Below are 13,379 nucleotides of genomic sequence, written 5' to 3'. Positions count from 1 at the left end.
GTAAGGTGGTACAACACTGGTCAACTCGTTGCAAAGGTGGAGCAAGCTAACATCACTCCTATCTCAGTATCTCCCATAATGCAAAACACATCTCCTTGCAGATATGTCCAATGTTATGCATCAAGGGGAAGGGCCACTACCCAGACTAGTTTCGACCTTTATTGAGGTCTCTTCAGGGGGGAGCCAGGCCAATCCGCAAGGAGATGTGTTTTGCATTATGGGAGATACTGAGATAGGAGTGATGTTAGCTTGCTCCTCCTTTGCAACGAGTTGCCTGGTATTGTACCACCTTACCCCAGTCCTGAAGATACTTTCAGGCGCAAACTTTGTTTGCTCACACCTGGATAAAGGACTAAACTAAATTTATAATACTAAGGCATGATCTACCCTTCACAAAACCATGCCCCCCCCCCCATACAGTATCCCATTTCCATCTGTCCATTCTTATATTTTGTTCTTGACTAATTTCTCCAATACCTTGCCGACGACAGCTGATATGCTGATCGGTATCTAATTTACAACAGCAGTCTTGGAGTCTCCTTTATGCTATGGAACTATTTTCCCCTCTTTCCTTCCCCTCAGGATTAACCCAGAGCTGAGACTTAAATTAAACAATATGGTCAAGGCCACCAACAATTCCTTTGCCGCTTTATGTAAAACTCAAGCTGGTATACCATCCAATCCTACAGATGTATTCACATTAAGGTTTTGTAATATACTATCCACCTCCATTTAATTCACCTCAATTCTGATATAAGCCATTGGTTCCCTCATTCCTGCAATATCACTGCCTGGATGATATATTCTTGCAAAAGTGTTCGCTTAGTAATTCTACTATTTCAACTGATTCAGTTACCACCCTACCATCGGCATTCCTTAAAATCATTCTGCCATATACATTATTTCTTTTACTTGCAGCATACTGAAAGAACTGTTTGGGATTGTCTTTAGCTTGCATTGCTAATTTCTTTTCATAATCTGCTTTTTCTTTTCTTACCATACTAGTTAGTTACCCTTTGGGCCTGTGCTTTGTACTGTTTGTGTGCCTGCAGGTCAACTTTCTCCTTAAATTCCTTCCACAATTGTTTCTTTTTTTGCAGCTCGAGCTTAATGGTGTTATTCATCCATTTAACGCCCACTTGATTTACTCTCCTGACTCTAGGTATGCAGTCGGCCATTACCTCCCTCAAACACTCCTTTACCACTTCCCATACACTATCGACATCCAGCCCTTGCAGTTTTACATGGCATGGCACTGATCCAGCAATCTCGTAAGCTTGTCATACTTACCAGCCCAGTAATTCCATACCCTGTCTTAATTGAAAATTCCACACATTTAGCCACCTCCCAGGTCAAGACCTTATGATCACTCTCACCAATTGGTGGCATCGTGGTCATATTATTATAGTCAAATTCTCAGATGCAATTACTAGATCGAGCATTCTTAAAGCCCCTAGTATATTCCGTTACATGCTGTCTCTGTTAGTTATCGCTTAGTAACTGCATAAAATCCATTTCCTTCCTCCCATGTGTCCTCTCCTCCTTCCAATCAATGTTACTGTAGTTGAAATACCCTGTAATAATTAGCTGTCCTCCATTCATTGAGTCTGTTTGCCTATGTATACTATCTCCATCATCTATTCCATCTCCTGGTCTATAGCTGCATACAACTGTATATTTTATTCTGCTGGCCTCAATCTCACACCAGATAGCCTCAGGTGTGCTATTTTCACTATCCTGCAGTTGAACTTCTATTCTCTTTGGACACAGTTCATCAGCTATCATCAATAACACTCCTCGGCCAGACTGCAGTGCCCCAAAGACTAAGATCCCGACATAGCTTCCTGACAACTGTTGAACTACCTAAAAACCTCCCAGAGACAAGCCTTCAACAATGGCTGGCACTATATCCTGAAAATAATACTGGTATTTCAACAGCCGAACATCTTCCACGTGGTGCCCACTTGGACTGGAATACTTGGAAAAGCCTAAACAGACTCTGGACAACAGGACGCTGCAAACAAAACCTCATCAAATGGGGCTACCTCGCTGGCCCAGACAATTGTGAGCGTGGGACAACCCAGTCCATGGAACACCTTCTTTCTTGTCCCTTTCTTCCATCGCCTTGTGCAAAAGACGATATCCTGCACAGAAAGAGCAGTTGATTGTGCAAGATACTGGAGGAACATCTCACCATGTTTATTGTATATAAGTTATGTATGGTTTCCTTTTTTTTTTTTTTTTTTTTTCATATTTAATTATTATTCCCTGTATAATTCACCTACCAAATCTAAGCTAATCTCATTGTAATGTATCCTAATTTGTTGTAAATCATGTTGTACCACTTACTGCTGTACTGCTTGTGTTTGGATATGAAATAAATAAATAACACTCCTTACCCCCCCCCCCTCCCCAATGGAGTGACTGATCTTCAAAGAGTTGAGGCTGCCAGAAAAGCAAACAACAGGACTACATGGCGAGGCCTGGTGTGGAACATCACCGAGCATCGGAGTGACCATACGCCATCTGTAGATGCCCAGTGAACATAGAGAGAGAGACCCCCTCCCACACACATTATTTTCTCTCTGTCTTTCCTGAACACCCTTCACAGTCTATCCCACTAACTATATCATCTTCTGTTAGCCATGTCTCTCTAATGCCAATAACCTGTGGCCAGGAAGAGCCATCCAAGGCCAAAAATTCCTCCTCCTTGTTCCTAATACTCATGGCAATAGTGTACATAAAGTGCAAAAGCCCCCTAGTCTCATTCCCTATCTTGCCGCCTTACACTAACTATCCCATTCTGGTTTGTCATCATTCTTACTAACTCTGGCATATTATACACATTCTTACTCTCAACTGCCTCATTGATGTCTGCACATCTGCTTAACAGCTTCTCCACTTTCCCTGAAAGCTCTAGTTTCCCTGATTCTGCACATCCACTTTCACTTCATTCAGCAACAATTTTTCCAGTCTCTGAACACCAAATCCATTCAGATGCAAATCACATCCTTCACTTATACAAGAAGGATGAGACATCCTTCTTGTATAAGTGCTTTCGCCCGTCAAACTCGCTCCACACTGCATACATAACCTACGCATAGTCATTCACAATTATGGCCCTCCTTCTCAACTCTGCTCTGTTATACCACGGCAACAGACTATCTTGACTTTCTCACTCTTTTCTTTTGCTACTTCTAGGAATTCTTTACTAGAAAACTTTGCAAAGTTTCTCCTTTTAAATCATTCGTTCCGGCCACTACAATCATTTCTTTCACTCTATGCTTCTGTGCTCTAATAGCATCACTTACATCATTAATTTTTGCATTAGAAAAGCTCCATTTTGTCAAACTCTCATTTATTACTTTTACTACTGAATCGTCATATAACACTCGCTCCTTAATTTTTCTTTCACTCCAATCATCATCTCATTTTTCTTATCTCGCACTTGCATCTTTATGTTAGCTAATTCACACAGTAAACATTTTTGTAATCGCTCTAGCTGCTGCTTCGCCCTATGTATCACTCCATGCAACTAAGCTATCTCCCTCATTGCATAAAAAAAACTTTTAATTTTTTATATCAGTCAAAACGATTCTCTCACTCTGTACTTTTACTCTCACTTCTAAATTCATTCTCAATGCTATCTGGCGTTACATCACAATTTTCTGTTGCATTCTTACTTTCATCTACTACATCAATCTTGTGACCTGAGACACACTTTAGATCCTTGCTTTCATGACACTTTCCTACCACTATTGCTTTCAAACCAGACTCCACCCACTCTCGGCAAAGTATACATTCCACGACCTTACACTGGACAAACTAAAAGAATAAAATATGCCTACTAGAAACTGAACCTGAGACCTTTCGTTTGTCAGGCAGATGTGATAACCACAAGCACCTGACTTTATCCAGGTGTAATTAAACATAGTTTGCATGTGAAGTATCTTCACAACAAGGTACTTTTGTATATAGAGGCTAATGACTTAACAGCAATTGCATTAGTATCCCATAATACCAAAACATCTTTTCAAACATGTATAATGCTGTGCCTCCACACACACACACACACACACACACAAGCGCATAGCCACTCGGTTAGCCGAATGGCTATGTGCTTCACAACCATATGTCTGGGAAAGGAGTGTCTGAGTTTGATTCCTGTCGCCGATGTGAGGAGCTTAAGGATCTTTCTTAGCCATAGCCAAGTTAGCCGGTCTTGGGCGTGGACAGTAGGGTTTTCCCCCCTGTCCAGTTTATCTGGGGTTTTTCATCCTGCAAGGCAAACACCGGGAGGCATAGGGCTAGCCACCTTATCCTCGGGACAGGTACAGCTTAGAAGAGCTAAAAATAGCTCCGTAACAGGCCTAGGCCTGATATGTGAAGGGAAGAAGAAGAAGTATTCGACTTATGATGTGTTGTGTAAAGTACTTTTTCTTTGTACGTCCTGAATATGAAAAGTGAAAGATTTGCAATTAAACTTTGTTTTAAAGTGGAACTGCTGTAGAAACCCTAGAAATGGTACAAAAGGCTTATGGAAATGAGGCTTTGAACTTATCTAACATTTTTGGATGGTACTTGTGATTGCATGATGGAAGGGAGTCGTTAAAATAATATGAGAGAAGTGACCACCCCATATTGGCTTGGAATCAGGAAATCATAGTCACTGTTGCTGGAGAATGATCATTGAATCACATCACGAATGGCAGCAGAGGCTTCAAACATCCGTAATAGCAGTGATTCTGAGTGAAGATTTGGAGAGAAGGGATTTGCAACTTCGAGTGGGGGATGCACAAACTTATTCCCCACTTTTTATCACCTCACCCTCCCTTACTCACCAGATTTATCCCCTCCAGACGATTTCTGTTCCCAAAGTTCAAATGAAGCTGAAAGGGCATCAATTTGGAGTTGTTCCAGCCATCCAAAAAGCTGTTTGAATTAAAGACAATCAAACAAGCAGAATTTTTTGTGACTCTCTGAAAACTGTACAGGTGACCTATAGATGCCAATGGATTTTTTTATATGTATATATAATTTTTATCCTATAGCTTTTGGACCACTGTGTATATCTCTATATTAGCCACTATATATAAGTAGCCTAGTTTAAAGCTGCTTCATATGCAAACTTTGTATGTTTAACCTGGATAAAGGATTAATATAATTTCTTGGCAAGTAAAATTTAGATGATGATGATTACCTTATATCTATAGCAAACCCAAACCATAAATTTGAGTACTCGCTTAATTATTTTGCACCATTGGTATTATGAATTATACAAAATCTGAGATGAACAACTGCCAATGTGTAAGCTTGTCTATATGTTTTAAAAAATGCTACTGATATCCTTTTCCATAGCTTGGAATTCAAGATATGCCTGCAGTGCTAAAAAATGTTTTCAGGTACGGTATGTATAATATGTATGATGCTATATTTTCTTTTTTCTTGATACGTTGGCTGCACATGATTATTAAATAATTTAAGGATTCACAACATATACTGGAATATAAATTAAAATAAACTTTAATATATTATTATTGTTATTATTCCTGATACCTCCGAGGAGTCCGAAGATTCATCGCTGGAGGACACCTACAACTGTCTAAACCACTACACCGAACCTCTACTACAAATCATCTCCGCCAATGCCATCTACCACCCACCTCCACCACCACAACAATTAGTATTTTTTGTCTGTAAATTGCGTGTGTTCTGAAGGGCCGATTTGTCTGTATGCGGGATGAAAAACCCGAGTTTCCGGGAGAAAAAACCCTGCTACCTCCGTATGAGATCGGCTAACTCACCTTCGATTGAAATCATCCAGATAAAGATTCCTCCCGTCGCGACGAGAATCGAACATAGGCCTATTCCAATCGAAGGGTGCAATGTACCGTCGTTCTTCCAATTGTGCTACGGAGGTCAAATTGATACATTGCCCAAATATGCTTCCTATATTTGGGCAATGTCACATTGCCATCTTCATGGGAACATAAGACTAAGACACATGCACGCATGCACTAAAACAGCAAATGAGGTCGAAGAGAGGAAACTACTTCCTAAAGTCCTGATGGTGCCCCCTAGCAGACTATATTAGGTATTCTTGGCCGTTGGGCTGAAGTTCTCGTGATGTATGTGTCCCAAATGTGGGGCAGTCTCATGTATTAAAGTTTATTTTAATTTATATTCCAGTATATGTTGTGAATTCCTTAAGTTATTTAATAATCAGATACTATATATATATTTATTATAGTTATCACTGTTAATATTCAATACCACTTTTAAGCTTGATTACTTAACTATAGGAAGATATCAGTAATAATATTATTGCTATGGGTTTCCCAGCTGAAAAATTAGAAGGTGTTTACCGAAACAACATAGATGATGTTGTTAGGTAAGTTTTTCTATAAAGCGATGTTTGTAAATACTTTTAATATTGCATTTTCATCTTTATCATTTTCTAACACATTCTTTCAGGAAAATTTACAGAATACTGTACTTACTGAACAGGTGTATAATAGACTTTTGAGTCTGCCTAGGATGTTAACGCTACTTGGTCTAGTTCAGCATGAGTAACCCACCTCTTAAGATTACCTCTACTTCCAGTTTGTGGAATACTAAAAAGGGCATATTCGTTTCTGATATCTTCATTTATAGTTTTATTGATGAGAGTTTTTCACTTCTCAAAGAATAGTCAGGATTTCTGGTTAATCAGTTGGTTTATTTCTTACTCAACTTTCAGTTCTATAATGTTAAAATTCATATGCTGCTGATATCATGTTTTGGCTGATTTTTTTCCTATTCAGAATAAATTTATTCCACTGGTTATTGCAATATTTTCTCCTCTTATATTTTTTGCCTAATTCACTAAAATTTATGTCCAACTATAAAATGCTTTAGGAATATGATTTTCTGTATTATTACACAAAAATAGTGTCTCATGTAGAATAAGAAACTCTTTTTATTAATTTCTCGACAATGAAATGGAAAATTCATTTGTTTCACTTCATCAGGACAGTTACATGAATAAACTTAAAAACAACAACAACAACAAAAAACATTAGAAAACAGATAATAACAGTTAACAACCCTAGTGAAAATATTTGAACATGAATAACAATGGAAAGTGTGCATTTGCTATGATGTTGTGTGCTCAATAATTGACTGCTGTATACCACTGGTAAATATGAACGTGTTGTGATGAATTAGTGAAGACCAAACCTGATGTAAAATCATCCGTTGTGTCAAAGAAAATAAAACGGCCACAGTGATAGATTACCACTCAATAAAATAGTCACCATCTTATCTGATAGATATCATGGCAAGTGTAGAAAGAAGCCTTCAAAGAATTCTGAGAAATGCTACAGATTTTCTTCAAATCCAAACAACCCTCCATACTTTTACAACCAAAACTTATAATGAAGGGCTTTAAAAAACATTATAAAAGATAAAAACATCGTAGTACTAAGAGTTGACAAAGGCAACTGAAAAGTAGTATTGAACTCAGTAGAATACATAGAAAAAATGCAGTCACTTTTAAATGACACTAACACCTATGAAAGGTTAGATCACAACTTACGAGATATTTCATAATAAATCCAGCAACTTAAAAGCATTCTGAAGTGGTCTGCGGAAACAAAAAAGCATCTTGAATCTAGATACCCTCTTGTTCCAAGAATATTTGGGGACACTAGTGAGTAGGGAAGTGGCAAACCCAAGGTATCTGATGCTGGACCATGCCTCACTTCATGTAATATGCATCTGTTATATTATCTGTAGACGGATTCCTTCCCTTCTTTCTTTTCTTCTTGCTCCTTCCCCAATGCTATTAGAGTATTCGAGGGCTAGGGGTGTACTCCATAGGAGCGGTCACATAGGCATCTGTCTCCATGTTAGAGCAGCTTTTTAAAATGCTGACAGAAGCAGAAAAATGCATTTCCCAAGATGTCTGATCAGCATGGGGAAATTAGATCATCAATCTCCCAAATGCCACAAAGAAGAGAGAAAGGCTGTACTGCCCAAGGCCGCATCGGGCAAAGACCAGATCTGACTAATTCTTCCCTACAGTATGACAGTATTGCCTTAAATCACCCTTGGAAGCAGAACCCAATGAAGCAGGGAAATCAATTCAACAGAACAATAAAGTCACAAACAACAAAATACCAAAAAAGAAAATACTACTCTCTAACTTTAATAACATATAATGTAAGAGCACTGGGAACTCAGGATGATAGAATAGAAAAACTTGAAAATGAACTGAACAAGATAAACTGGGACATTATTGGACTATCAGAAGTTAAAAGAAAAGAGGAAAACTGTCTGACAGTACATTCAGGCAATGCACTTTACTGGGAAGGACCAGAAGATTCAAGATTAAAAGGAGTTGGCTTTGTTGTAAACAAATTTCAACTAGAATATCCACCTGTAAAGGTTTATCTGATAGAGTATCTTTTGCCAGATTAAAAATTAATGACAGGACATGTATCAAAATAATACAGGTTTGTAGCCCAACAAGTGAAAGTGATTGATGAAATAGAAATATTTTATGATGTCGAAAAAGCAAAACATGAAAATAACTATCAATATATAATAGTCATGGGAGATTGGGAATTAAGAGACATGAAACAATTAAGACATGAAAGAGATAATGAAACATGTAGGGACATATGGATCAGGCTTTCGGAATGAAAGGGGAGACATGCTGATCAACTTCTTACAACTGACTAACTTCAAAGCTATGAATACCTTCTTCAAGAAGAGGCCCAACAGAAAATGGACTTGGTTGAGCCTGAATAGGAGAACAAAAAATGAAATAGATTTCATACTGTCTTCAAGCACCTCATATTTTCAGTGATGTTTGTGTTTTAAACCATGGCATCATCTCTGATCACAGAATGGTGAGAGGAGAAATAGAAATATCGGTGAAAGCTGAGAGAGTTGGATTGCAAATAAGGAAAAATATTATAAAAGTTGAAACACTTTACACAAACAGGGATACCTTCAAGTTATCAGTGGAAAAGAAACTTAAAGAAAAAATACAAATTATATCAAATACAGGAATAAGCATTGACCAGGAAGAAGAAAAAATAAGAAACATTATATGAGGATATTATGATCCAGATCGAATGCAGAATCTGCCAACTTCCACATCAAATCGCCAACAGTGTAAGACTGGATGTAGCTTGTGTCCTCTCCAAAGCAAGACCACCAAAAACCAACATATCCAACAAGGAAGATATAAAGCTCTACAGGAAATGAAGAATAATAAAGAATTAGTTATCACCAAAGCAGATAAGGGGAATGCAACTGTAATACTTAACCAAAAGGACTACACAGGTAAGCTTAATGCTCATCTATTAGATTGGACTACTTACCTCCCTATCGAATACAATCCCACCAACTCACAAATTAGAAAACTTCACAGGCTCCTTAAGAAAGTCACTTCTGGGCCTGTAGAAGTTACCAACAGATTAAAGCCATTTAACTCTATACACCCCCACCCCCGTATGTATGGATTCCCAAAAATACATAAAGAAAATGTGCCATTATGTCCCATAGTGAATGACATTGATTTCCCCACATACAAATTAGCTAAACATTCGGCCAAAGAGCTCACACACTATACTGGCAACACACCATCACACATAAAAAACTCAGCCCACTTTAAAGCCAGCATTGAAAACCTTACACTCCAACATACTGACATAACGGTCAGCTTTGACTTCTCCTCCTTATTCACAAATTCCCACTCAAGGAAACTTGAGAGCTAATCCAAGCTAAATTTTCTCCCAATATCTCAGCCCTATTTCAGTTCACAATGAACTCAGGCTATTTCGTTTGGCAGGGAAAATTCTATAAACAAATAGAGGGGACAGCCATGGGTTCACCACTCTCCCCACCCTTGGCCAATTTCTTTATGGAGACCTTTGAAGAAAAAGCCTTAGCCTCTGCCCCACAAAAACCAACCATATGGCTTCATTACATTGATGATGTGTTCGCTATTTGGTCACATGGCTCTGAAACACTCCTCTCTTTCTTAACACACTTAAACAACCAACACCCCAGAATCAAGTTCACCCTGGAAAAAGAGGAAAACAACAGCCTCCCTTTCCTGGACACACTAGTCACCCGCCAGCCTGATGGACCCTTGGTTTTCTCAGTTTATAGAAAAATCCACCCATACAGGCAGATACATTCACCAACAATTCCCCCCCTCACAACAATATGGAGTGGTGAAAACACTTTACAACAGGGCTAAATTAATCTGTTCTAACGACATGGCCCTAAACACTGAACTAAATCACATCCTCAACACTTTCTCAGCCAATGGCTATCCCACCAAAAAAATCCAAAAAATATTAAAACCTACAGCCCCCCCCCCCCTCCACAACAAGGATTACTCTAAATCCATCACCATTCTCTACATCCAAGGCACCTCAGAAAAAATTACCAAAATCTTAAAAAAACATGACCTGACCTCCTGTTATAGGTACAGAAAATTGGCATCCCTTATCTGCTCCACCAAAGACCAACCACTTCCCCTAGACCTACCTGGTGTATACCAGGTCCCTTGCAGTTGTAAACTGTCTTACTTTGGCCAAACAGGCAGGACAGCGAATATCAGAATTTCTGAACACAAGGACTACATCCGCTTTCACAAGTACAGACATTCTCTGGATACACCATGCTCTGGATACATGCCACAGCCCTAAGAAACTCTCCAAACCTCAACAAATTTGGTTGTATGTGACTGTCCCAAATTTGGGAGGCTTACATCAGCAGACCTTCAGCTCAACAGCCAAGAACACCTACTTAGCCTGCTAGAGGGCACCATCAGGACTTTTAGCTTCCTCTCTTCATTCTCAGTTACTGTGTTGTATTGCCTACGTGCACATGCCTTTTTTTTGCAAGTTCCTTTTGAAAATGGCAACGTGACGTTGCCGAAATATTGGAAATATTTATTAAAGTGTAATTTAATTTATATTCTTATCTACGTTGTTCAATTCCTTAAGTGATTTAGTAAAACATTATTATTGAATCTGCACAAAATTTAAAAGAAAACAAAAGGAACTTGAGCAAGAAACTATCAGAAAAAAGAGAAAAAAATCTAAGATTGCAGAAAGGGAAAAGAGGAACTATTGAAATAATAGTAATAAATAAAGCAATAAGGATAAATATAAAAGAAGATATTAAGAAAAGAGAGGATGATATGATCTAAAAAAATCATCGGTGGAAATGGAAACCTCAGAATTCTAAGAAATAATTTCATTTGGAAGAAAGAATATTATAACTTTGAAGACCAAAATGGAAGAAAATTGTTTAACAAGAAATCACAGAAGAAGCCAAAAATTTCTACATGAATCTGTATAAAAGTGAAGATAGAAAATTTCAGAATCAACAAAAAAAATAGATTATGACAATACATCCATTACAAATCTTTGAAATTGAAAAGGCATTAAAACAAATGAAAAACAATAGACCTGCTGGGGAGGATGGTTAATAATAGAGATGATTAAAGAAGGTGGGGATATTCTAAAATAAGAACTGAAAATCCTCTTCAATAGATGCATCAAAAAAGGAGAAATACTCCTAAATACTTATGCAGTAAAATAATGCAAACATTATTTTACTGCATAAAAAAGGAAGTAAATTAAAACCAAAAAACTACAGACATATTAGTTTGTTACCTCACATTTATAAGCTTTTCACTATAACCAATAGCGAACAAGACTAGAAACTAGATTAGAAATAAGACTTGATTCAATACAACTCTGAACAAGTTGGTTTCAGAAAGAACTTCAGTACAATAAATCATATTCAATCAATAAGCCTGCTTATTGAAAAATGCAATGAATACAACCTTCCTCTTCACAGAGCCTAGATTTTAAAAAAGCTTTTGATTGCATAAAAACATTATTATTATGATTATTACGTCACACCTCCAGGGAGTCCAAAGACTCATCGAGGAATGGCTCATCAATCCACCAATTACAACTAACCACAACTACACCAATGCCATCTACCACCCGCCACCACCTCTAGTATTTCCACAGACAATCACAACATCCATCTCCATAGGCGGGATTCAAACCTGCAGCCTTTTGTCTGGAGAGCAGATAACCAGGCTGGGCATCATCAAAAATAGAAGCTCTTAGAGATTATGGCATTGAAAACCAGTTTATTAACATAATAAAATATATTTATGGAAATGCTACATCGAATATCATTCTTAATGAAATAAACAAAAAATTTGACATAAATCAAGGTATAAGGAGACACCATTTCTCCCACTCTTCACATTAACACTGGGATGTATGATAAGCAATTTAGAATGGTCCAATAAAGCAGTCAGTATTAATGGAATTAAATTAAATAACCTAAGATTTGCTAATGATATTCTTATTATTTCAAACAACATGAAAGATTTAAAAGAAATGATAGAAGATCTAACAACTAAATCACTAGAAATTGGATTAGACATTAATTCTAAGAAAACCAAAATAATGACAAACTGAAAAGTATGCAGATGAAACATTATTAAGGTAAACAATAAAGAAATTGAAATAGTAGATGAGTATGTATACTTAGGAAAATTGTTAACAATGAAGAAACAAGGAGTCATAGAAGAAGTGAAAAGAAGAATAGGAATGGGATGGGAAGCTTTTGGAAAATTGAAGATATTTTGAAACAGCAAAATAAAACCTGAGAACAGAGCAAGACTGTTCAACCAGTTTGTATTGCCTGTTATGACATATGGAGCAGAAACCTGTCCAATCAAAAAGGAAATAATAGATAAAATGCAAAAAACAGAAAGAAGAATGGAAAGATGTCTGTTAAACATAAGACTCAGAGATAAAATGAAGAAATAAGAGCTAAAACAAAAATTTTTAGATATTGGAGAAAACATACTTCGAAAGAAATGGAAATGGACGAGACACATTGCAAGACTCAAGGACAATGGATGGAACAAAACTTTTACTGGAGTGGCAGCCATATGAAGTTAAATGATCGGCTGGAAGACCTGAAAGAAGATGGTCAGACAATATAAGAAAAACAATTGGAACTCTTTGGCACCAACAAGCTCAGGATTTGGAGACACTTATAGCCAGAAGTGGCTATAAGGGTTAAAAGAAAGAAAAAAAAGGTGCATAAACAGGTCTTGCCGTTGAGACCTATTGTTGATGCAAGATACTCTCCAACTGCTTTGCTATCAAAATGTTTGCAAAGTAATAAGCTCTTACACTTGCCAAGCATCGTCCTATATAAAGAATACAGTGCACTTCATAGAAAGCATCAAAGACATCATATTGGTTTCTTGTGAGAACAGAAACCACACAACTACTATAAGACCTCTTTCCACCAGACACAATTGATCTCTTGAA

General features: G+C 37.5%; 1 protein-coding gene across 1 annotated transcript in view; it reads left to right on the top strand.

Moving 5' to 3' along the window:
- Positions 1-13,379, top strand: part of LOC150095815 (phosphatidylinositol 3,4,5-trisphosphate 3-phosphatase and dual-specificity protein phosphatase PTEN-like) — a 248,026-nt gene that overhangs the window by 51,175 nt on the left and 183,472 nt on the right. Inside the window, exon 3 of the mRNA XM_090408810.1 lies at positions 6,307-6,391. Coding sequence (XP_090264936.1) covers positions 6,307-6,391 — 85 coding nt within the window. The remainder of the gene's footprint in view (positions 1-6,306; positions 6,392-13,379) is intronic.

This window comes from Typopeltis vanoorti, chromosome 19 (genome assembly GCF_054136105.1).
Source record: "Typopeltis vanoorti isolate ZY-2024b chromosome 19, IOZ_Tvanoo_1.0, whole genome shotgun sequence".
Taxonomy (NCBI): Eukaryota; Metazoa; Arthropoda; class Arachnida; order Uropygi; family Thelyphonidae; genus Typopeltis; species Typopeltis vanoorti.
This window is presented reverse-complemented; position numbering and strand designations above follow the sequence as displayed.